The 24,249-nt window shown below is 53.8% G+C and overlaps 2 protein-coding genes across 6 annotated transcripts; both read right to left on the minus strand.

Annotated features, from left to right (window-relative positions):
* Positions 1-523: 523 nt before the first annotated feature.
* MTFP1 (mitochondrial fission process 1) lies at positions 524-5,597 on the minus strand. Of its 2 annotated transcripts, none has more exons than XM_034638126.1 (4): positions 3,855-5,597; positions 2,728-2,855; positions 2,115-2,347; positions 524-1,178 (listed from the first exon to the last, which is right to left on the minus strand). In XM_034638126.1, exons 1-4 carry the CDS (start codon positions 3,919-3,921, stop codon positions 1,064-1,066), a joined length of 543 nt encoding a protein of 180 aa, XP_034494017.1. In that variant the 5' UTR covers positions 3,922-5,597; the 3' UTR covers positions 524-1,063. The 2 variants fall into 2 exon arrangements, with proteins under 2 accessions (XP_034494017.1, XP_002915611.1); XM_002915565.4 differs by having other exon boundaries at positions 524-1,136; positions 3,855-4,267.
* Positions 5,598-5,770: 173 nt separating this feature from the next.
* SEC14L2 (SEC14 like lipid binding 2) lies at positions 5,771-24,227 on the minus strand. Of its 4 annotated transcripts, none has more exons than XM_002915566.4 (12): positions 24,054-24,211; positions 21,795-21,870; positions 17,535-17,578; positions 17,081-17,140; positions 16,613-16,801; positions 15,487-15,582; positions 15,300-15,360; positions 14,825-14,908; positions 12,056-12,162; positions 11,814-11,953; positions 11,496-11,665; positions 5,771-7,224 (listed from the first exon to the last, which is right to left on the minus strand). In XM_002915566.4, the coding sequence occupies exons 1-12, from the start codon at positions 24,105-24,107 to the stop codon at positions 7,094-7,096; spliced, it is 1,212 nt and encodes a 403-aa protein (XP_002915612.1). In that variant the 5' UTR covers positions 24,108-24,211; the 3' UTR covers positions 5,771-7,093. The 4 variants fall into 4 exon arrangements, with proteins under 4 accessions (XP_002915612.1, XP_019651221.1, XP_011218479.1 ...); XM_019795662.2 differs by lacking the exon at positions 24,054-24,211 and adding an exon at positions 21,067-21,153; XM_011220177.3 differs by lacking the exon at positions 21,795-21,870 and having other exon boundaries at positions 24,054-24,227.
* Between the last annotated feature and the right edge of the window lie 22 nt (positions 24,228-24,249).

Genomic DNA, 24,249 nt, shown 5'->3' on the forward strand with positions numbered 1-24,249 from the left:
GGATTTGTGGCTTGGGGCAGAGCTGAGTGACCAGGACCTAGGCCTGCGTCTGCCCTGTGCCCCATATCCCAAAGCCCTCTCCCCATCTCTCTACCCCTCCGAGTTGTTAGCAGCCAAAAGAGGGGCTGGCCCAGCATCACGGAGGAATGCCCCCTTCAGTGCTCCCGGGGACAGCCTCCTGGGTCACTCTCTTGTCCCCAAGGCTCCTGAGTCTCCTCCTGGGAGTCCCCTGTGATAGTCATACAGTGGCTGTCTTCATCTCAGGCACCTTCAGGCTCAGGTGGTATCCCTTCCAAAGGGACAGTGCTTCAGGAGGCTGGCAGAGAGGTCAATGCCCAAAGGAGGCTGGCAGCACCCAGGGTGGGATCCCAGGCGTCTGCAGGGGGCGTTGGTGGGTGAGGAGCTACCTGACGTACCGTGAGCCATGCGTGGCCGGAGAAGTCAGCCTCCACCTCTGAGGGCCCCCGGGCCTGCTCCCCACCACACACCCCTGCTCATCCCCAAGAGAAAAGGAGAAGAGAACTCAACTTCTTGAGGATTTATTGGGCCGGGGGCTGTCCTGCCTTCCAGCCAGGCCCGAGCAGGTCCCGCACCAGGGATGGGCTGGCTGGAGAACCAGTCCTCAGGCTGCCCGAGACTGCGCTCTTGCATTTCTCCGAGTGTCTGCTGCTCGTCTGTCCAGCCACACTGCCATGGGGCCAAGCCACTGGGACTCCCGGGTCCCCAGCTTGCTAAGTGACCTTGGCTCTATTCCTTGCCCTGTCCGGGCTTCAGTCTGCTTATCCTCCACGGGAGGGTGTTACTTTCCTGTCAAAAGACAGGTCCACTGCCCCTCAGTGTCACAGATTCCATGGAAGCAGATGGGGTTCAGGTCTCCCTTTTCTGTGAGTCACGGCATCTGCTGCTCCTTGAGGCCTTTGTCTCTCAGTTTCCATCTGGTGCAAACATACTCAGACGGCAGGGCCTCAGACCCCAGGGAGCCAGGCGTCCACAACCCATGGCAGGAGAAAGTTGGACCAGAGCAGGGAGTGGGCCAATTCACAGGCCAGGTACCAGGGTGGGGTCAGGAGGAGCTGGGCTTCTCCACTGACGGGTAGAGCTTACGCAGGCTGGAGTCCAGGAGGAAGTCCACTGACCTGTGGGGTGGTGGACAGTGGTGAGCAAGTGACCACTGGGAGCTAGATGGGGGAAAGCGAGGTCGGAGGTCAGGGCTAGGGAAGGGACTCCTAGATGCAGGACACAAGCGCCATCCAGGTGGCAGACATCACCCTTTTCTTTATTCGGTTGGGGAAACTGAGGCATGGAGACGGTAAAAGGCTCACTTAGGGCCTTTGGGTCAGCTGTGCTCCCTTGAGAAAGGACTGCTCTTCCCACTCTATGTTGGTCTGGTTGAGTTGGCCCCATTCTCTGGTTCTAAGAGCAGGAACATGACCCAAGTGTGGCCAATCAGAAAAGAGAAATTGGCTCAAGGGTGGGTGCTCAGTCCAGAATAGACTGATCAGCCTTCCTTGGGATTTTTTTTGTCAACTATGAGAAGCTTCCTATGGGCTTGCTAAGCCAGTGGGAAAGAAGCTAGGAGCTGCTGGAGGCCATCTCTGCTCCCATGTGGGGAAAGTGAGTGAAGCCAACATGGGGTGGTGTGGGACGAAGGGCAGCAGGATGCGGAAACCAAGACCCCTAATGACATCATTTGGGTGCCTTGATCCAGCCATGCCTGAAGCAGAATAACTCTGGACTTTTCAGTTTCGTGAAACAATTCATTCCTATTTTATTTAACTCAGTTTCAGTTGGGCTTCTGTCACCAAAATCTCCCCAAATCCATCCCCTCCAATGTGTACCTGTTTCTGCCTGCCTCGGGTTGTTCTGTAACACTAGGTTTTCTTTCTAGAATTTATTGGTCCTGTGTCCCATACCCTCAAGGTACCGCCCATACCTTTACTGCCAAAGTACCTGCCCGAACACAGGCACAGACTGTCCTTTCTTTCTCAGAAGCCCTGGCTGCCAGCCCTGCCTCTGCTGCTATTGTTCTGTGCAAAGTGGGGACAGCCCCCACCTCTCAGCGCTTATCTCCACCTATAGAGTGGACGAGCCCTGAGGCTGGAAGGGGTACCCACCTGTCAATGGGGTGGATGATGACAGGGATGACCAGAAGCCCCAGTGCAGTGGTGGTCCACTTGCGGACAGACAGAGGCCAGCGGGTGGCAGTGCCCAGGATGTAGAGAGAGGCAGCACACACACGGTTGATAGTGAAGCCTGGGATAGCCACAGAAGCCAGGGCCTGCCACACGAAAGTGTCCACCACAGCCACGGTCACCCTGGAGCTGCGGCCTGCTTCAGAGCTCGGTACCTGGTAGGGACAAGAGATAATTAATCCAGCAGGGGCAGAGGTGGGAAACCCTGTGGACCAGGGGCAGGAGGCTGGACCAGGAGAGGGAAGTGGCCAGTGGGCGGTGGGGACAGAACCACACTACTGTCGGGTTCTGGACTGTACCAATTCAGGGCTGAGGGTGGACTCATTCACATCCAGAACTGGGGTACAGGCTAGGTCACATGCAGGGCTGGGGACAGGGGGTGCTACCCTACAAACAGGACTGGAGTATGGACTGCAACAGGCAAGGTTGTAGGGACTGGACTGTCCCACCAGGGATTTTACTACACGCAGGCTGTGGACTGAATCACAAAGGGAGTGGACTAGGGTGAGGGGTTGAGGGGCAACCCAACACTCACAGCTCCTGCCTTCTTGCCCTTGTCAATGGCATCGGCCAGCACGTACGAGCTGGACACACCATAGCTCAGCCACACCACAGTTGCTGGTACCAGGGAGCGGAACGCCTCTCCCACCTCATTGGCATAGCCTGTTGGGGAGGAGACATTTAATTCCAATGGCGGGGGGCAGCTGGATGGCTCAGTCCATTAAGCATCTGACTCTTGATTTTGGCTTAGGTCATGATCTCACGTTTATGAGATCGAGCCCTGCGACGGGCTCCAAGTTGTGCATGGAGCCTGCTTAAGATTCTCTCTCTCCCGCTCCCTCTGCCCCTCCTCTCTCTCTCTCTCTCTCTCTCTCTCTCTCTCTCTCTCTCTCTCTCTCTCTCTCTCTCTCTCGCTAAAAAAAGAACAATAATAGTAACAATAATTCTGGTGGTGTGGAGCGGGGACGGTTTGCTCCACAAGGGGGCACTAGTCCTAATTCCAGCCTGCTAAGCAGTAGCTGGGTGACCTTAGATAAGTGATTTTATTTCTTCCCTTTCCCTGTCTATAAAAAGGCACCCATGAAGTCCACCTCGATTCTACAGCCATTGTGGGAGAGCTGAGTACAGTCATAATAATCATTCCCTTGTCTTTCCAGTCTGGGTTCTAGAAGCATGGGCACTAATGCGGAGACTAAGAGCAGGTCCGCTGATGAGGCACTCGCCCTGTGCCAGGTCTTTCCTGTGCCGTATCTCATTCTACCCTTCCAACTACCACCCCATGAGAGAGACACTGTTCATCTCTATGGGCCAAGAAGAAAACCGAGGATCAAACAAACAGAGCCAGTATGAGAGTCCAGATAGCGACTCCACAGCCAGGGCCCAGACATACCAGAGAGGACAGCCCACTCACCCGGTTCCTCCTAGACCGGCTGGAACGTACACCTGGGAGACTATCAGCACAGACCCTGAGGGCAGGCCTGGGCCGACCAGAGCTGTGTGACCTTGGGCAAGTCTCGAGCCCTCTCTGAGCCGCCTCTGGCCCATGCAGAATGAGAACTATGATCCTTCCACCTTCTCCAGGGCCCTGACTGGCGTCTGGCGACCCTTGCCTCTCCAGCCACATGGGGGGGGGGGTCGCCGTGTCCCTCACCCCCCACTCACCTAGGTACCGTACCCACGTGTCCCGGAAAAGATCGCGCTCGGCACCCCGCGGGGGTGGCTCAGACATGGTGCTTCCGCCTCGGCAGGAGCCACTGCAGCCGGTCCTGCTGCCTTTACAACCTCAGCTTCCACTATCGCTCCGGTCAGCCGCGGCGGGACCAGCTGAAGGTCCCGGACTGAAGGACAGGTCGTGCGGTCCCCGCTGGCAGGGAGCGTCTGCAAATTACCCCGCGCACCGAAGCCCCTCTCCCAGGCTCGGGTTTTACAGATTAATATTCTTCACGTTTTCTCTGGGGTTGAGTGGTTGGCGCAATCCTTTCCCGCGACTGACTGTAGTTTTAGAGCCAAAGAGACTGGGGTTCAAATGCGGCATGCTACACTTCCTAGTTACATTTTATAGCTGTGTGACCTCACGCAAGAGACTGTACTCTGTAACCTCATTTTATTAATTTATTAAATGGGGAACACAGTGTTCACTCCTGGGACAGTTGCAAGGATTAACTATAAGAAATCATTTATTAAGTTTACTATTGCCAGACCACTGACTAAAGACTAGACAGATTACTTCCTTAAAGCCTCCCACCCACCTGGGACCCCCATTTTACAGACAAGGAAATAGAGGCACACACACACACAAAAAATCGGTCACTTTCCCAAGTCATACAGCTAAGTGGTGAAGCGGGCATTTGAATCCAGGCCATGGCTCCAGATCTCGCGCTCTTGAGTTGAGTTAATGAGGCTGGAGGAGTGAAAGGTGGCGAGGTGGATATTTGGACTCGAGTGCCTTCCTGCCAGGTGCCATGTTAATATATCAAGCTCTGAGGTCTAACTGGATCGGTATAACCCCCAGACCAAGATTCTTGGGGGCAGAACCTAGAATGGACGAATGAATGACTGAATGAATGAGGCAAGGAAAACAAAACATCAGGGAACTGAGCAGAACAGAGTGAGTGGTCTTGGGTGATAGAGATTACTAAGAAACTCTTCCCCAGCTGGACCTCAGTTTACTCATGTGAGCAATGACTGCACTTCACTAAAGCTGTGAATCCTTTGGATTTTGGAGGTATCAGGCAGCGAAGAGGCAGCCATTAAAGACGGGTGGTCCTGGGTTCAAAAGGCCAGTTGTGTCACCTATTGGCTACGTCTGTAAAACCCACTGGTAGCCCATCTTTACTGAGCGCTCACTTGTTAAGGCTCACTTCTAAGCGCTTTGCACGTATTATTACCTTGAATCTAAGCAACCACCCAGGGCCGCAAGCACAGGGTTGCTGCGTGGTACCCAGTAGGAGCGCATTTTAAAGAATTAGCTTTTTATTATCATCAAATAAAGGTGGGGGAAATAAAGACCTTGGTTCAATATCAAGGACTCCAGTTTCAGCCCTGGGCGTCTCTGTCGTGGTATGGTCGTGTCGGGCAGCCGACTCAGCGGTGACCTCGCAGAACGCTGAGCTCGGGACCAAAAGCGCTCTGCAACCCCGGAAACACCGATAGTGCTGGCGCGGAATTAGGAGACGGTCCCTAGCACCACGTGAGCGCCGCTCGTCCGCTTCCCTCCCACTCTATGCCCACCGGGGCGCTGCACGTTCTCCCTACACCCGCACAGATCCGCGCGCTAGAATGTTTCGGCGCGTATCCACAAACCAGTGGGGCGAGGCCTCCGCCCAGACCTTGAAGGCGGCCAGGAGACCCCTTGGTGCCCTTAACAAAGATGGCAGAAGACAGCCCATCAGCTGGACCAATCGGGAAGCAAGCTGGCCGTTGGGCCCCATGGGTAAGCGCGCTAGAGAGGGGCAGCCGGTGGCTTCTGCGCATGCGCCCCACCTCTTGGCGGCTAGGTGATGCTACGGCGTAAATGCTGTCGTTCGGTGTGAGGGGCAGCGAGGGGCGAGGCGGTGGACATTGACTTCCATTCCCTGTGCACTGAACGTTGCTTTATTCATTGGTTAATTTTCCTAACAGAGAGCTGTAAACCAAGGTCGGGAAGAACCTGCGAGGGCCCGGGGGGTGCTTTCGAGTGTTCGTTTGCGGGGCGTGGCATTGGGTTACGTGCTGTGGTTGCCCTCAGGGTCCGTGCCCTCCAGTCCGTGGTCGCTGAGCGCCCCCTTGGCCATCCCTGCTTGTCCCTGTGGACGGCGGGGCTGGGGGCCTGTGAGGCTACTTGTGGCTGCCCCCAGATGCTGGGCCGGCCTTTGGCCCCCTGCCCGGGCAGCCTCCCCGCCAGACACCAGGAACCCAGTGCACCCGCCATACGCCTCCCACAGAGAGAGGACTGCCAAAGCCTTGCTGAGGTCAGTCAGGAAGCGGGCTGGCCCGCACCGTGGGAGGCTCAGACTGGGAAAGGCCTTCACTGAGATCTACTGTCTTAATCCCACTTGTCATTTTTGTGTGGGATGCTCAAATGGAGAGTTACTTGATGAGTAACTGGCAGCCCTAAAAAGGGGAGGGGGGCGGAAGCCTCAGAATTCACTCCCCCCGCTTAGGCTCCCTGGCCCATCCTGAAGTTGGGATCTCGAGGTAATTTCCCTGTGCTTTGCGTTGGAGGACAGTGGCTGGCTACCAAATCTCTGTCCTGAGAAGCTATGAGTCACTGACAATCAGTAATTAAAGAGACAGCCAGTGGGTCCCAAGAGTTGCGGAAGCCTCGAGGTTGCCTCCCTGTCTACCCCTGAGTGGGAAGATCTATACTGACTCAGGTCATCCCTGAGACCTGGTGGGAAAAGCCAAAAGGTCCCGCCCTTGGAGACAGAAAGTTTAGAAGAGCCTTTGACCCCCACCATAACTCTAGCAAGCTCCTACCTTGCTACGCCTCGTAAGGTTCTAGACTTAACATTTTCACTTGGGAGCAAGTTCCTCCCCTGCAGCTGGCTTCCCTTAAGTGTTAGGTCTCAATCTCTCCCCTCTTTTCTAATTTCTGTCCTGCTGCCACCTGCATCTTCCCCCCCACCCCTTCCTGTCTCAGCTGTCATTGGACAGGTGAAGTTGGCACAGCTTATAGGATGGTAGATCCTGTCATGGTGCCCAGCCCCTGGGGACTCCTGAGGAATTTGAGAGGCAAGGAGACTCTCTCTTGCTGCTCCCCCTCTTCCTAATTCTGAAATGAAAGTTCCCCAAATCCAGCCCAAGGTCTTTCTTGTAGCCCAGCTTTTTTGGGCATCTGGGTACTGGGAAAATGACTGCTATAAGGGACAGAAACTGACAGGGAGACACTGAGGGAGCCACGCCTGCTGTGGGAAGAGGCATTACTTTGGGGTGTCTGCCCCCAGCTGTTTCATCTTCTCTTCTGAGGCTTTGTCTGGAAGCAGGACCTCCACAGTGAAGCTGACCTTCTTGGCATGAATGAAGCTATAGGTGTTGTCAAACCGCAGGACATCTGAGGGGAGGCGGAAAAACAGACATTCAGCAATTCTAACAAAGGACAGCGATTTTTGTTGACTGAACAAGGCAGTGGAGTATGTAATGAGGACAAAGGTGGCATAAGCAGTGGTTCCTCCCCTTCTGAAACTTAAGTCAAGCTGGGTTGATAAGATATTCACAGAGAGAAAGAAATATAAGACAGAACATGCCAAGTGCCAGATGAGTGAGAGAGACAACCACGTCTGTCACAGCTTGGAAGGAGAGGACCCTATAAACTGAAATCATGTAAAGGGCTTTTCAGAGGAGTTAGGGCTTGAACTGGGAAGCAGAATTAGCAGCAGCAGTTGTCATAATAATAATAGTAATGGTAACAATGGCTACCTAGGTGTCTCAGCCCTGGGTAATCTATACATACTATTATATGATTGCTCAAAAGAACTCTATGAGTTCAGCATTAGTCCTGCTTTATAGCGTATAAAAAGGAGGTCACTGTGTCACACGGTGAGGAAGTGATGGAGCTGGAATTTCCCTCTGACCCGCATTGCTGCCTGACTTGGGCCCTGGAAAGACAAGCCCCATTCAGTTTCTGGCAAAGGTAAAATATACAGAGTTTTTGAACCAGGATTTTTGAACCAGGAATTTATCCCACAGAGAGATAAATGGACAAAGATGTGCACTGCACCCCTGTCTGTAATCATAAAGATTAGGAAAACTCAAATGGGCATGGAGTTGGCAGAGAAGGCTTTGAAGCCTTGGCCAAGGAACAGACTGCTTTTAATCTAACCGTTTTCTTTTTGAGAAGTTGTTCCCTTTCAGTCAAACAGCCCTTCAAGAGAACAGAGTGTGAGAACAAAAACACTGGCTCTGCCCTTTCCCTATCCTGGTCTTCTCTCACTTTTCCCAGAAAAAAAAAAATAAATAAATAAAACAAGCCAAAAAAAAAAAAAAATGGGTATTGAATCCTGAGATTTCACCTCTCCCCTTTCCTGCCCCTAGATAAAATGCATAGTTTAGACATTGGGTAGACACACCACCCACACTTTCTTCACGGTGGGAAGTATTACTCATCAATTTTCTTTGCACCAGAGGTCTTTCAGAACCAATAGTCCCTCTGGAAAGAGGGACACTTCCTCACTGCCCCGGATGACAGAGCCCCAGCAACCAGAATCAACCATGCTGGAGGAGAGGTCTGAGCTCCTTGGATCAAGCACCAGGATCGAGATGGCTCTGCCTTGCATATTCTGCCCTCAGAAACAAGGAAGGGGCTATTCAGAAGCCCGGGCCCATGGGAAGTGGAGTTCATGAATTGCATGGTTCATTTTGACACTAATCACGTCCTGACAGACCTGTAGAGCCCCCCAGAGATCCTCCAGGCTAGGGCTCCTCAACTTTTGTTGGGGAACTGATCCCCTTGAGAATCCGATGAATGCACACCACTCACAGAGATCCCCTGGAGCCCATCATGGACCCTTGGCGGGCGGGGTTTCCCAATGGGAAAGGCACAGTTCTGAAGAGTAGAGGCACATGGGTGTGATCTCATTTATATATGGAAACAAATACATCCTCTAAATTAGCTTCCTTTTATTTCTCCTGGGTCTTCTAGACCACCATGCACTCCTGGTGCACAAAGTCCAGATCAATTCTGCTGAATCTTCTTCTTTCCTAATAGAATATTCTACACTCAGGCCCTCAGGAAATATTAGTCAAGAGGAAATAAGTGAAATCAATTCAGACTTTGTTTCTCCTTCTCCCTACTTAAGCGCAGGGCCAAAATGGCCTGGGGAGGATTAATGTGCTTTTGCTTTGGAGGCTGGCACAGAGTTTTAATTTCTCCACTGGGTGATTATGTTCCACTTTGTAGGGAATCGCCTGGTTCTTCAAGGGCACTGCCCTCCCACAGGTGAGCTTGCAACCTAACACTGGGTTCTCTCCAGGCTCAGGTCTAACCTGAGCTACAGCTCCAGGCAACAGCTGATCCCACCTCATTGCCTTTACACCTGGGAAGGGGATGTGGATGCTGTGACCTGCCTCTAATCCTCCTTGGAACGGACAAGAAGCAACTCCCAGTCAAGGCCCTGCAGGCAGATAAATGTTCCATCTGGGGATGTAACCAAGAAGAGTTAAAATAAATTTGGCGTCTGCAAACCTAAGCCTGATTATGCTGTAAGGTTCCCAGTCCTTTCCCAGGCTGCGTCCTTCGGATATTATGGACGGTAACGGGCAATGCTGGAAAATGGTCTGGGACTCCACTCTTTCCTCTGTCGCATCAGGGACAGACCTGATCGTCTCTAGGATAGGCTATGGCCTAGAGATCTGGACCGGGACTCTAGGATTCCCTCATGTCTTCTGTCTTTTGGTGTGTACCCAAACTACTTTGCGGGAGAGAGAACATCCCTTCTTTTCCATACCTCTGTTCATTAAAAAAAAAAAAAAATCAAGCTTAGGGGTACCTGGGTGCCTCAATTGATTAAGCATATGCCTTTAGCTCAGTTCATGATCCTGGGGTCCTGGGATTGAGCCACATGTCGGGCTCCCTGCTCAGTGGGGAGTCTGCTTGTCCCTCTCCCTCTGCCTCTCCCCCCTACCAAGGCCTACTCGTGTTCTTGCTCCCTCTCTCCCTCTCAAATAAACAAAATCTTTTCTAAAAATTCAAGCTTCTATACAGAATATGCTCTGTGGGTAATAGTATCTGGGCTGGTGTGCTAGGCCTTGTTCTTGCTGAAGCATACAGAAATACGCCTTCTCCTCCAAGGGCCTGACCGCTTGCTCGCTAACAATACTCCTCCCTGGGGAGCCATGCCACACAGCACTTGTGAAGAAAGGGCAGTTGAGACCGAAGGCTGCCTGGCAGGTGGGGAAATACACAGCATTGGAGGCTGGGGTGATGGTGTGAGACATCTGGGGGCTAGCTCCGATATCTCCTGGTGATGCTGCCCTAGAAATGGGGCACAGGGCTTCTCTCATCTTCAGCACCATCTCCAGGATGGCCCTTCTCTCCGCACAGGTCTTGCCCTAATGATGACAATGGTCACCACAGTGTGTGGAGTGCTGGCTATACCCCAGGCATTAGGCTAAGTGCTGCCCATTTAATCATCATGCATCCCCATGAGGTAGAGAATTTGATCCCCATTGTAGCAATCAGGAAACTGAAGCTCAGAGAGGCTAAGTCACTTGCCTAAGGACTAGTCAGTAGGCAAATCCAAGTCAGCTTGATGATAAAGCCCTTGCTCTCACTGATTTTCCACGCCTGGCACATTGGCTCTGATAGAAAGGAAACTGGAGATTTGAAGGGCTTTTTGTGTGTGTATCTGGTTCTTCTGCTTACAAATGTAGTACATGGTTATTGTAAAATAACCTAGTTGCAGAACTAGTATAAAAAAGTAAAGCCCTTTAGAAGCTTCCTACCATCCCAGAGATAACCACCGTTACATTTAGCATACATTCCTCAGAATTCTTTTCAATGTATATACTTAAAAAAAAAAAAGGTGAGAGTATACCATATGCTATGTTTTATTCTTTGTTTTTTTAACACGTATGAGACACTTTAAATGTCAATTTATTCTCTCGAATAGGTATAATGTATTCTGTTGTACGCATGGACCACAATTCTTTTAACAAGACCTTTTTAAGGCCATTTGGTTTATTGCCAGTTGTGCAGGCTGCTAGGAACATCCTTGTACCTATATCTTTGTGTCTTCGTGTAAACATTTCTGTAGGATAAATTTCCAGAAGTAGAATTGCTGAAATTTTAATGAATACCGTGACTTTGAGGGAGGTAAAACGCTTTCAAATGCCTATTTGCCATTCTTACTCCTTCTGGCTAAACTTCCTGTTCATGTCCTGTACCCGGTTTTTGATCAAGGTGGAGATTAGTGAAGCTCAGGCGGGTCAGGACTGGGCTTTTCGGCATTCTGCTCACCCTGGGATCCCTGCACACACCCATCAGTTCTGCCTCTCTGATGTCGAGGAATGGTCACAGTCACAGATCCAGTTAAACTTGGACCAGAGGGCAGGTGTTCTGAACCCCTGTGATCACTTAGCACCGTGACTCACCTCGACCTGGAAGTATAAGGTCAGAGTCTCACCCCGCTGCTAACCAGCTGGGCCCCCAGGTGATTTCACCTCTCCAAGCCTAGGCTCGTTCCCTCATCGATGTAAGGAGAAGGTTGTACAGATGGAGCCCCACGTCTAGTTCTTACAGTCCAAGAGCCTAAATCCATGGAGAAAGAGGGACCTCACAGGCAGACAGCCAGGGCAGGGGCTTTAAGCCAAGACAGAGGTACTTACAGATGCCAGGATTGCTGCAGGTAAGGGTCCCATCCTCAGGGACCAGGTGGGCATTGTACCTCTGGCTGGAAAGCACCTCCGTCATCTCGCCTGCCCGCTGCCGCTCCCCCATCTTGGTCTTCAGGAAAATCCCGAAACCGATGTCCGAGCCATCTGACATGAACTGCCACCTGTGGGGGACACCCGCCCATTCAGACGTGACCGTGTCTGCGTGTGCGCTCTCCGGGGGTCCTGCCACCGGGGCTTCTCCCGCCCCAGTCCGCCCACTGGCACCATGGCTGAAAGGCACAGGTGGCCTCCCAGGGTCCAGAACACTACCTGAGGACACAGCCAGGGAAGAGGATCTCATACTCCACTTGGTGGGAGGAGCCACGAGAAATCAGCACGCTGTGTTCGTACTGCTGTTTCACCTGATCTCGCACATAATACTTCTTGGGAATGTCACCCCCATAGTTGATCTAGAAGCAAACCCCAGAGTGAACTGGAATGTGCATTTGAGCCAGGCTTCCCTGGTGATCCCTAGCCCCTCCGGGCTCTGCAGGGAACTACGCGGCCCATACCTTGGATTTGCACTTGGGGTTTCCATCAGGATCAGTCATGGTGCCCCCATATTCCACAGGCAGCTGGTCAGGGCTGATATATTTCAGTAAAACCTCCTTCCAGTTTGCTGGCAGTGGAGGGAAGGAAGGAGAAAAAAAGGATCACCACTAGGCAGGATTGCATCATAGCCCTGGAGGTCAACACAAAAGGGGCAGGAAAAACCCGTCTGCCCCAGCACAGAAAACACAGACATTAGGAGCACACGATGTGCGCACAGCTCTGCAGGGGGTTCAGGAGGAAGCATCATCTAGAGGACTGCCCTTTCCCTGGACTAAGAATCAGACCACCTAGAGTCCTGTCTCCATTGCCTCTGGCCAGCTGAGCAACCTTAAGTCAAGTCATTTCATCCTGAGCCTGGTTCCTCCTGCCCCGCAAGGCTACGTTGGGAGTGAAGTGAACTAACTACTTGAGAAGGTGCTGTAAACTGTTAACTCCCTACACGTATGAGAGTATATGATCACTCCCAGGCAGGCGGTACAAATACCTGGTGTGCAATCAGAGGAAACAAAGAAAAGAGGGAAGGGCATCCCATGCAGAGGGAACAGCATGTGCGGCAAGCAGGAGGGCCTGAGTCACCCTGACCTGTCCTGGGCAGACAGAATTCCAGGAGGTGCCGACCACGTGTCTCATCCCCTGCTTTCACCTACATGTAATCATGCTCAGTCGTGAATTACCGACTGCACCACTGTCGAGTGGCCCCTTAAATGGGGTTCCCTTGGCTTTACGCCAGCCACAACTTCGCTTCTGCTCTGTTTTTCAGGCTGTCTAGCTGCCAGTGACTCGGCTTTTTTTTTTTTTTTTTAAACAACCAAGCCCTTTCCTGAGTAAGAGAGTTTGACCGTAGTGCAATCAATGCTGAGAACCACTTCACCAGTCCAAATTCCTAAACCAGTATCGGCCAAGCACAATATTTTGATACTGGAAACCTTTCCGTGCCAACTCTGTGGACCATAAATAGGAAGCAGTTCCGAGCACGGGGTACGACCCGGGGTCCTCGGTTGCTGGGGCCGGCTGCAAGCCCACGGAGGCTGGCCCGGGTCTCCCGCCCTCTGATTTCTAGGGTCCTGAGACCATGCAACTCCTGGAACACAGCATCTGTGGTCTCGTGGGGGATGTAATCTGTGCTTCCTAAACTCCCCTGACCAGCCCAGATGAACATCTTGCCTCCTCTGGTGAAGATCTGGTAGCTTCCGAGCCTGAGGAGGGTTTGGTTGAAAGGGTTTCAGGTGTGGGCGGGAGAACAGCCTGCACCCCGCCCCCCCACGCTCTGCTGCCAGGAAACCCAAGCGGCTCATGCTTGTGGTGGGTGGGAGCAGCAGCAAAGCCAAAAATCATCGGAGCCTTTTGCTCAGATTTTGTATTTCTTCCCCCAGCTCAGCTGGGGAGTTGGAATAAGGGCAAAGGGGCCCTTCCCATCTTACAGAGGGAGTAACTGAGGCAACAGGAAGCAGAATGCGTTGCTGCCAGAGTCAGGACCAGAACCCAGAAGTTCTGAACTTTCTAGAATGCTTCACGCCACTCCCAGGGCCTCACTAATACACCTCGGGAAGATCTCCACTTTCCGTGTGTTGCCTAATGGTGAACATTCAGAAACCTCCAGCATCCCTGTTACCTACCCCCCAAGGTCAACTTCATAGGTGGCATCAAGCCTAACATGCACCAGGTCCCAGTCTACCTTTCTGGCCTTTTCTTCCCACCAACTCCACTTAATGCTCTGGCAAAACTCCACTCCTCTCTGTCCCTGGCTGGCTTGGAGGCTGAGCGTTTTCCTTGCTGGCTTCCCCTTGTGCCTTGACGTCCTCCCAGCTCCCCTGCATATCCAATCCCTGTCGTGCATGTCCCTGCCAAGCTCATCAATCACTCCCCGCTCTCCAGGGTGGGCTCCTCTTGTTCCGCCTGCCCTTGAGCTCAGACAGTCCCCAGGGTTCGGCCTCTGCTCTTCCATGGGCAGTCTTCCCTCTCAAGATTTTAAGGGCTGCCTATAACTGAGAACTCTCAAATTTCCAAACCGCAGTTCTCTCCTCAGCTTCAGGCTTACATATCCCCTACATCTGCACATCCCACAGATTCCCCAAACTCAACGTCAGGGTTCTGACCCCCAGCTGAACTAATCGCACCAGAGTCGTTGCAATACTCAGTCACGCATGCCAGCCATCAGAAAGTCATTCTAGATTCCTCTTCCTCCCTTCCCATGCCCAGTCGATCGGGTTCTGCTGTTTTACTTCCTAAGTAAGTCCCAAATCCCTCCTCTCCTCTCTATTCCTACCGCCAGGGCCTGGCTGGGGCTCGCAACAGCTCTCACAAGGACTGGCCCACGGTGGGTGCGCATCGAAGGGGGCCACTCCTAGCTGCCCCTACCTGGAAGCGACCTCTGCCCCTGTGACCTCCAAGGCACTTCGCCTCTGCCATTTCTCGTACCTTTTCTAGCCTGTATGGTCCCTTTCTCTCTAAAGGCCTCTCTCCTGCTACACTGTAAGTTCCCTGAGGAGAAGACTGGTGTTTCGTTCAACTTTGCATCTACAGTGCTGAGCTCAGTACTTTCTTCTAGAGTGTCTGAGAGAAAGAGTCCTTGTGAAAACAGAAAGGAAGACCCTAGCCCGGCCCCCACTTGCTCCTAGATCCCACTGCTCCCAAACCAGCAGAGAAAGTCTTGGCCCTAGACAGTTCTGAAGCTATCCCCTTCTAACGCAGACCAGCCAGTGGCATTGAGAAGAGTCTGGGCTACTCACCCCCCAGGACCATGATCTTCTTGCGCGTGTCCTCACTCAGGAAGGGTTTGATGAGGTTATAGGCCACAGGAAACAGCTTGGGGGCTGGAACAGACGCCAGGCGATGTGAGACCAGGAGCAAGGCCCACTCTGTCCCTGACAGTGTTCTCCACAGCCCCGTGTTGGGTCACAGGTTCCCTAGTGCCATGGAGCCCACACAGGCAGCCCAGGGTGCGAGGCTTGGCATGGGCACCGCCTTGACTTCCGGCTTCCCTGTCTGGACGGCGGGTCTAGCCTTCCTATGTCACCGGTCTGAGTAGTTCCAAGGAGGCAATAAATCCTAAAAGCTTTGTGAAATGTAAATTGGTCTGCCTACGTCGGGGGTCCTCAGAGCCCCTCCTCCGGCTCATCCCGTTCTACTCTCCTGAGTCTGTCCCAGGAACATTTGTGGCCCCTCTTTCCCATTTGACTTCATCACAGAAAGTCCCCAACTTACCTTTAACAACGAAAAGACGCTTCAGTGTTTCAGGGTAATTTTCCTCAAACATGCAGAGAAACTGTGGAAACAAAGTGACTGAGTCCAGCGGGCCCTGCCTCCTCCGGGCCAGACTTGGCCCCCATCGCCGCATTCCCCGGGCGTCATAGCAGAGGGACCCACCCCCTCCCCCACCCCTGCTTCTCACCTCCCCAAAGGCCTCCACCGCAGGCTTCCAGAGATGCTTGAGGCCAAGCCCCTCGCAGTCGTAAATCAGGGTGATGGTCTCCACCTTCTTCCCCATCTGCAGGGGACAGAGGGACAGAGGAGCAGAAAGCCACAGCGGGCTGCTGCGCTGCGGAAGCCTTCCTCCCCCCCACTTTTCAAATCGAGATGATCAGCCCTGGGCCAGAATTATGGCCTAGGCTAGTCACTCTTCCTGCCTAGGGGTCCCTGTTCTCATCCAGTAAACAACTGGGTGGATCTAGATTATATCTGAGCTCGCTTCTGTTCTGCAGTCTGACCCGGTGGCCTCCCTCTTCCTCTGTGCGCAGCACCTGGTAGCATTCAGTCCGTGGTGCCTCCTGGTCCGGTACGCAGGCAGAGAGCCTCTCCATCCAACCTAAGCCCTTAAGGGTGCCCCGCTAACGCTTCTCTGCAACCCCAGCCTGCAGGGTCTCTACACGCACTAGGCTCCCAGTGCATGTTCAAGAACGATGGTGTTCAAGTGTTCCCAGATGTATGACATCATTTCGCTGGATCCTTAACACAAGCTGAAGAGGAAGGCGGGAGAGAAGTTCAGGGTGGCTCTGGCTCTCTCTTTAGCCTTTCTCTCAGAGAGGGAATCACCTGTCCTTTTTTTTTTTTTAATCAGAGTTCGAGAAGCACAGACTCTCGGCTCATCTACACCAGCGGTAGCCAAATACTTGTCCACAGAGAGGCCGGTCCACGACAAAATGACAAAGATCTTACTGGTGCCCAAATGCATGAGAAAAGCAATGATAACGTAGTGTGTTATTTATGAAACTAAATTTCTTTGATTTAAAGGACTGGCCTTTATCCTGAGACGAGGCCATTCCTCTAGTTTCGGGGGTTAATTATGGCAATAGTAGTCAGTGAATTTTCTTTTTTAAGTCCTTACTTGGAAAAAAAAAGAAAAATCTGGCAACATGGGTCAGTTCCTAAAACTTGGAAATTTCACTCGTCCGTGAAATCCAAAGATCTGGGCTTCAGCCCCGAAGCCATGCTTAAATCCTTGAGTTGTATGCCTGCTTCTGCTGGACCACGTCCACGGCAGTGAGCTCATTCTGAACCGTCGTGCTAAGCCCACTCACCTTTTCGGTCTGGCGGGCACACTCCTGCAGGAGCCGCTCGCAGTCCCTCATCTTGGTCTTGAGCAAGTCCTGTTTGGTGGCTGAGAGGAGAAGCCCCTTGGCATCCAGGGGTCCAATGACATCGTACCAGATGGGGCAGCCATCCAGGTCATAGCCACACATGCCCCCTGACAGATACTGCTGGACCACCTGGGCAAAGACACAGAGGAGGCAGCTGGTTAGCAGGCCTGGGGGCAGCCACGCCTTCCCTGTACCCCGGGGCCTTCCTATGGGTTCATCCTCCCTCCTCCCCCTCCACAGCCTTTCCCGCTGGGTACCCATGGATGCCCACTTGGGGAACCATTAGGGCTCACTTGGCATTGTCTGACCTCTCGTCTTGAGGGTCCCAGTCCGACAGACTCGGGACACAGACTGTGGGTGCAACAGACCCAACTAACACTGGGGTGGGGCAAGATCATTTGTCCTCACCTCTGGAGGCTGCCAGCTCGTGATGTTGTCGATGTCCTTTTGCTTTCGGAACTCCACATGCTGCAAACATACAGTCAGGGCTTTTAAAAAAAGCGGGGGTGGTGGAACCCCTTACAGGCATCTAGCAATAGGTGACACCGTGTCTCAGGTACATCATGAGAAGGCAAGTGGTGGGATTAGAAAAGAAGGCACTGCCTGTTTTAGAGATCGGGGCAAAATGGATTGTAATTCTTAGTGGCCCAGAATTATGAAACCTCTGTGTTTCCAGGGAAGGGAATGCACTTTGTCCCAAAGGGATAAGGCAACGACAGTGGCCAGCTAATACTCAGATATGCCACACGAGCCAGAGGCCGTGATCGGGTGGGCAGGGTGGGCAAAGGAAGTCCAAGCCCAGTGTGATTCTGATGGGCGGGAACCAAGGCAACAGTAGCATAAGGAGCCAGATGGAGCTCACCTTCCGGAGCATGGCCTCGGACTTCTGCAGGTCGAAGTTTCTTGCTGTAACAGGGAAATGTGGTCAGGGTTAGACCAGCAGGCTGGGCATCCAAGGGCAGGGAGATTTCCCTGTTCCCATGCTGGGACTGGCTCCTCTCCAATTTCACCCCAGCTGAATCCCAGATCACCCCACATGCAGAAGCTTAATAGGAGGACTTCCCCTGGGGGCTTCTGGAACACCACAGCCCCTGAAGAGCAGGTCAAGGATCAGGACAGGTGGGTGAAGCCTTATAACGTCAGGGACAAAAGAATTTTACCCTAGCGGATGCAAGAGGTGAAAGATCTTATTTTCTCCCAGGGAATGTGAACCCTGGACCCCCTTATCATTCAGCATTCCCCTTTACACTAAGTTAATCGCCTTCATGGTCTAACATCCAGTTCTGAGAACCTGAACTACAGTTCAAAGATGAACACAGCTGCCCTGTCATCTGGGGTGGATCTGGCAGAACATCCCAGTAGGATAGAGGGGTTGACGAGCCTCTGGTCAACCTTGCCATATTTTCCAAGGACCCACGCATATTCTAAGGGACACAGAGGGCCCTCCTCCCAGGGTTCCTGGAGAGCTTCAGAATTAAAGTTCACCTGGGCCAACTCTTCATTTTATGCACCAACACCAAGTCATTCTGCTCAACCTTGAACACAAAGACCTCACTGCCCCCCAAAGCACCAGCTTCCAGAAAACCCGAGCTGCCATTTGTACTCAGTCTCATTGTTACGCTGAGCGGAGATCCACTGCGGAGACACTCTCAGAACAGGGTCCCTTCCTCAGCCATGGGACAAGCTTTCCAGTGCAGGTGAATTCCGTGCTGCCCCCAGCATGCCCTCGGCTGTCAGGTTGCCCATCCATGGACCCTTCCTCTGACCATTCCTCATGGCCTGGTTTCAAGTCCATCCGCAGAACTTCCCTTTGGATGTTTTCCAGTCTGCCAGTGCCCTGCCACAAGTGAGCTCTCCAGAACGGGGCATGGCCCCACGTGCTGCCTACCCTTCTCCGATAAAGCCTAAGAACTTTCTTGGCAATCGTCACACCCTTAACTCAGATGGTGCTTACAGTCATCTGAACCTCCCCAATCCTTTTCAGCTGTGCTGCTGTTCAGCCTCCATCCCATACGCTGTGAGGTGGTTTTCTGGGTCCTTCCCTATCAGAGTTCATCTTGTTACAGGCAGCTCGCTCCATTTCATCCTTTAAAGGGTTTCTGAGGTCCAGACTCCGACCAATTTTGCTACCTGACCTATGAACTGTCCCTCCCAGCCGTATGTCCTCTGTGGATCTGATTGACATCTGAGATCTGCTGACGGCCCTGGAAACTGGGCCAGAGAGGCTGCCCTCTGGACTGTCACTGGTCCCTTAATCACTGATCTCTGGGCGTGGCCAAGCACATTCCCTGACTCTGCTATCACGAAATCCACTCTGCTGTCCTGCACCCAAAGAGTGCATCAAGAGATTTCACCAATGCCACATCCGCCATCGGTGCTGGACACACATTTGGAGAACCAAACGGCCTTTACTCTTAGGAAGTTTCTTCTGATGGCGACCTTTCACGTACCATCGTGGCAGTGAGGGGCAGCTATTAGAGGAATATAATGTGGGTTTGCATCTCAGCCCTTCCCCTTTCTCCCAGTCTGAGCTTGGACGAGATACTGCACATCTCCAACTGAATCATCTAATGATCTAGAAACACATGAAAAATGCAAAGCAACATACTATCACGATGGGGGAGCCCAGCTGGTCTGCGAAAGTGGGAATCCTCCATAGGAACAGGAGTGGTGGTGACGTGTGAGCCCCCTTCTCTCCGGACGGCTCTCCAGTTCACCTGTATCTGCCAGGGTCCAACACCCAGGGTCTTCTTCGAGGGCCCTCCCGGAGTTGCCCCTTGGCCTTGGCAGTATGCAGCCTGGTGCCTCCCCATGCCTGCTGAGTCAGGCCTCTCCAGGGCTCCTGTGCCCTGGTGAGGGGCAGATCAAAGCTTGGCCTAGGGCACTGGCAGAGAAGATGACCCAGGAGCTCTGATTTGATCACTTCTGAGTCCTGGAGGAGGAAGAGACTCAGACCTGCTTTGCCCCCTACCTCCCCAACAAGCGCACAGTTTCTACCGCCTCCTTGCTTTCCTCTGGCTGGACCCTCCTTGCTGGGAAGCCCAAAGCTCAGCCCCAGTCAGGGGGAAGCAGTACAGATTTCTGTGACTGCTCTCAGGGCTTGGGGCGGGGGTGGGGGGGGGGGGGAGCAGCAGAAAACTCAACCCAGGTGAGGGGAAGGGACCAAGAGTGAAAGCCTGAGCTCACACCTAGGTTAGAGAAAGACATTCCGTTGGCATGCACTTTGAAAAGGTTTCCTTCAGAATCAAAGGTAGAGAGGGGAAAGGTTTCCTTTAAAAAAAAAAAAAAAAAAGGCAACAAAAACCCTAATTGAAATTCACAGTGGAGTCTGACCAGGCCTGAGCTCCCGCCCAGGAAATGTGAGGCACAAGTAAAGCACTGAGGAGACACTTTCTGTCTGAAGAGGCAGTGCTTAGCTTGGGGGGTGGGGGTGAGGCCGCTGTGGCTTACTGGAGAGAATGCTGGCCCGGGAGTCTGAGGCCCTAGATTTGCGCCCTGATTCTGGTTCTCATTAGCTGTGTGCCTTTAGGTATGTGCCTTCCCCTCTCTGAGCCTCCGCTCTTTCTTCCAGCAAATGAGAATGATGATACTCTTCGAAATTCTGGCAAAGAGAGGGGTTATCCCAGGACTGGGGAGTTGGGAACGTCTGGGAAACCAACTGCCAGGAGCCCGGGCAGCCTCCTCTCAGATAAAAGAGCTGTGTTATTGTTCAGCTCCCTGAAACCACACGTCTCTACCTACCAGCAGCTCGGTGGTGTGTTTGATCATCTTGCAGCTGGCTCTTAAAGGTAGCACAGCCTTCCCACGCTGGCTCCCCACCCGCTTCTAGACCAAAATATCCTCCAGCCCTGGACAGACTCCACTGCGCCCCCATACTGCCCCTCCGCCTAATCTGAGTGGGGGGGTGTCACAGCATTAGAGGGGGAAGGGGCAAGTGGCACTTCCAGAGGCACCTTTCCAGGGCCGAACGTGGCTTTCCTGGCTGCACCTGCCCTGGGGTGCCTACCAGCAGTCCCTCAGAGTGTGCGGGCTCCATGCCTGGGCAGAAAAGAAAAATACATCCCCTTACCTGTCCCCAGACCCCCCAGGGGATGTACGTGTGTGTCTGTGTCTATAAATAAATAACTGGGCATGGTGTGTACTTTACTCTTCGGGGTTATGGTTCTACAGCAGAACTGAATCTCTGCTAACCTAAAGCAGTGGAATTTTCTCTAGTATTTCAGTGTCTGGTAATAAAGTTCCTATACAGAAAAAAAAAAAAATGTGTCACAGGAGCCAGAGAAGGTGGCGCATGACTCGAACCACAGGAGAGGAGAAGAGAAAAAAGAGAGGAGAGATTGCAGGAGTCGGGGCATGGGGTTGAGTTGGACTCTGATGCTAGTAGAAAGCCATACCTTTCATTAGCGCAGGCAGAGTTCTGTCATGTTACATCTTGCAATAGGCAGGGCACCCCATCTGGTCCTGTTCTACTGGAGGGGAGCCTAAAGGAGACGTGTGCCCCTGGCCCACGTGCCACAGCCAGGCCAGATCAGAGCTGGAACTAGAATGTGGGGCTCTGGAGCCGGGTGGTGGCTTGAGGGCAGTCTTGTCAACAGAGGTCAGGGGGAGTGCCCCCCACCTTCCCTCCCCCCCATGCACTCTGCCCCTCCTGCAAGCTGCCTAAACGGCTGGCCTGCCACCCCAAAAGGCCACAGAGGGGACCAGCCTCTCCCAGGGGCCTGCACTCTGGTTCTAAACTTGGTTCTGCCCCTGACTTCCCACGTGGCTGGGTCTTCCTAGGCTTTTTCTCATCCCACTGCCTCAAGCCCATCAGTAGAGTGGATTTATCAAATGGATGGAAAGTACACTGGGCCGGGAGTCAGCCCACCAGCCCTAGTCTTCTCTCTGCCTGTGGCTCAAACCCTGTGTGACCTGGAGCAAGTTACTTCACCTCTCTGAGCCTCAGTGTTGTTATTCCACCCAAGAGGAGGGGCAAGGCTATGTAATGGCCCAGGGCCCTTTTGGTTCTAAAGGTTGAATTCTCCAGATTCTCAGATTGCCAGGGGCAGGGTTTCCAGAGGGTGCCATTCTGCTACTCAGAACAAGCCCCTGCCCCAGCCTCCCGCAGCTCCTCTTCCCTTACCTCGGAGCCACCGCAGGAGAAAATAGTCATCTGGATTCGGCAGGGTGGGCAGCACGTCCTGGACATTCTCCCGAAACTGTAGGGAGAGGTAGGACGGTGAGTGGCAAGTCCTCCCCTCCATCCTCCTGCCCGGGGCTCTCCATGGGGACTCTGCCGGACCCCTCTTCCACACGGGGTCAACTCTGCAGACGCTGGCTGAGCACGTGGGCTGCATGGTGTACTCTTGTCTCCGGGGATAGCAAGGAGAAGGCGGGAAGGGAAACACACTACCCCTGCCTGGCTGTGTGCATTTCCACACTCCAGCATGGCAGGCGGCCATAGGTGATCGCAGCTAACTGTGATAGTACACACTCGGGGACGTGCCACAGTCAAAGCTGTCAGTTCGCCAAGCATTCCCTGTGTGCCCAGCACTGAACTTGGCACTTACGGTATTCATACCTCACCCAGAATCCCTAGAGGTATTACTGTCCCCATTTTACAGATGAAGAAATTAGAGCTCAGAGAGGCTAAGTAACATGCCCAAGGTTGAACAGCTAGTAACCAACAGAGCTGGGATGCAAACCCCAGTCTGTCCGAGGCCAGAGCCTGCATGCTTTCCACTGCTGTCTTCTGCCCCTTAGTAATGGGCTGGTGAGCAACGCACTGGGGGAGCAGAGGGAAAGAAGAGTTTGATTGTGATGGGCCCAGGAAGACAGTGGTCTCATCTGACTTCAAAAAAACATTTGTGTTGGGCTTGAAGGACTTCAAAGGTAGTAGGAGGAGGGAGGAGGGCAAACCAGGTGGAGGGAACAGTTCCAACAGGAAGCCACGAAGGGAGAAAGTGCAGGGAGTGCCAAGCAAGAGATAGGGACAGTGACCCCAAGGGATGGCCACATCCACCTCCAATTGCTCACTACCCTGTAGGTGAGCACACCCCCACATGCTGTCCCCATGCCTCCTGCTCCCCGTCCCTCACCTTTCTCTAGTCACTGACCTACAGGGCAGCCACAGAGGGGACCAGTGAGGACCCGCCACCTCTGCCTCTTGCCGAGGTCAGCTGGGGACTCAGGCCATCCCATCCCATCCCATCCCATCCCCCAAACAGCTCCCAGACTCCCAGGGAAACTGCTCATCACAGGCCCAGGCATGAAGCCACCCCTCACCGAGGACCCTACCCAGCCCCTGGTTTCCCGTTTAATCACCACCTAATCCCTCCTCTGCCTAACTTCCCCTGCAGGTCAGCAGTAAAACCTGAAACCTCCCTATCCAGCCTCCCTGGGATGGGGGAGACCCAGCCCGAGGCAAAGCCTTCTTGGGGTTGGTGCTTCAGCCCCACCATCGTGGCAGGAGACATCTGTCCCCCCAGCAATGGAGAACCACTTGGCTGCCAAGCCTCCCAACCTTGAGACCAGACCCCATCAATCCTGGGTCCAAGTATAGCCAACCTCCCCTCTCCTAAAGGGCAGCAAAGAGTAGATTCAGTTGGTGGACAGAGGGTCCAGCCTTCAGACTGTTGCCCCCTCCTCTGCTCAGGTACCAAGGAAAGCCAGGCTTCCATCCGAGCCTCCTGAAGAGCATCTGCCCAAGCCGCCAGCCAGGGAGCGGGCTGGACTGCAGGACAGGGGACGGCTAGTCTGAGCCTCAAACTAACTTCAACCCAACGAGCCACCCATAGGATCCCAGGCTTCACACGCGAAGGTGCTCCCTTCGACATCATGGGCTCCAACTTCTCATTTCGTTTCATTGAGGAGCGCACAGAGAAGGACAGGTTTGCCCAAGGTCGCAGAGAGACTTGGTGCCCCGGCAGGGGCTCTCCAAGTATCCTAAGGAGCTGTCAGGGCCCTGTTCATGGTGCCAGGGCCCCTGCAAGAGGAAAACCTCCCGGAAATGGGAGGAAACCCGGGGCCCTACCCCTGCCCCTGCCCCCAGGGCCCGGCTGCCAGTCTCGAGAATGCATATTGCCTTTGTGCCCTCGGCTGCCTCCGAGGGCTTCTAAGCAACCACTTCTTCCCAGGTGGCACCGCCAAGGGCTCGCGCGGGGCTGAGGCTGGGGTAGAGCCAAACTTCCCCCGGGCCTCCTCCTCAACCGGCGCAGCGAGGGTGGGGCGGGCCGCGGGGGCGAGGGGCGCGAAGGCGCCAGGTGCCGCCGGCAGCAGCTCCCTCCGCCGCCCGCCCGTCCAGCCCCGTCGCCCGCCCCCCGTCCGACCCCTTCCCGGCTAGCTGCCGCGGGAGGGCGAGGCCCCGGCCCCGAACGGGGGCCGGGCCAGGGTGGCGGCTCACCTTGGCCAGTGCCTCCTTCTGCTTGGGGCTCAGATCGCCGACTCTGCCGCTCATCGTGGCTCGAGCTCGGGGCGCGGCGGTTGCGGCAGCTGATGGAGCACGGGCTCGTTCTCTGCCACCGGAGTGAAGTCCCAGCCTTTTGCCCGGGCCGCGGGGCTGGCGGCCAAGCCCCGCCTCTTAAAGGATCCCGAGGGGT

The sequence above is a fragment of the Ailuropoda melanoleuca genome, chromosome 12 (genome assembly GCF_002007445.2).
Source record: "Ailuropoda melanoleuca isolate Jingjing chromosome 12, ASM200744v2, whole genome shotgun sequence".
NCBI lineage: Eukaryota > Metazoa > Chordata > Mammalia > Carnivora > Ursidae > Ailuropoda > Ailuropoda melanoleuca.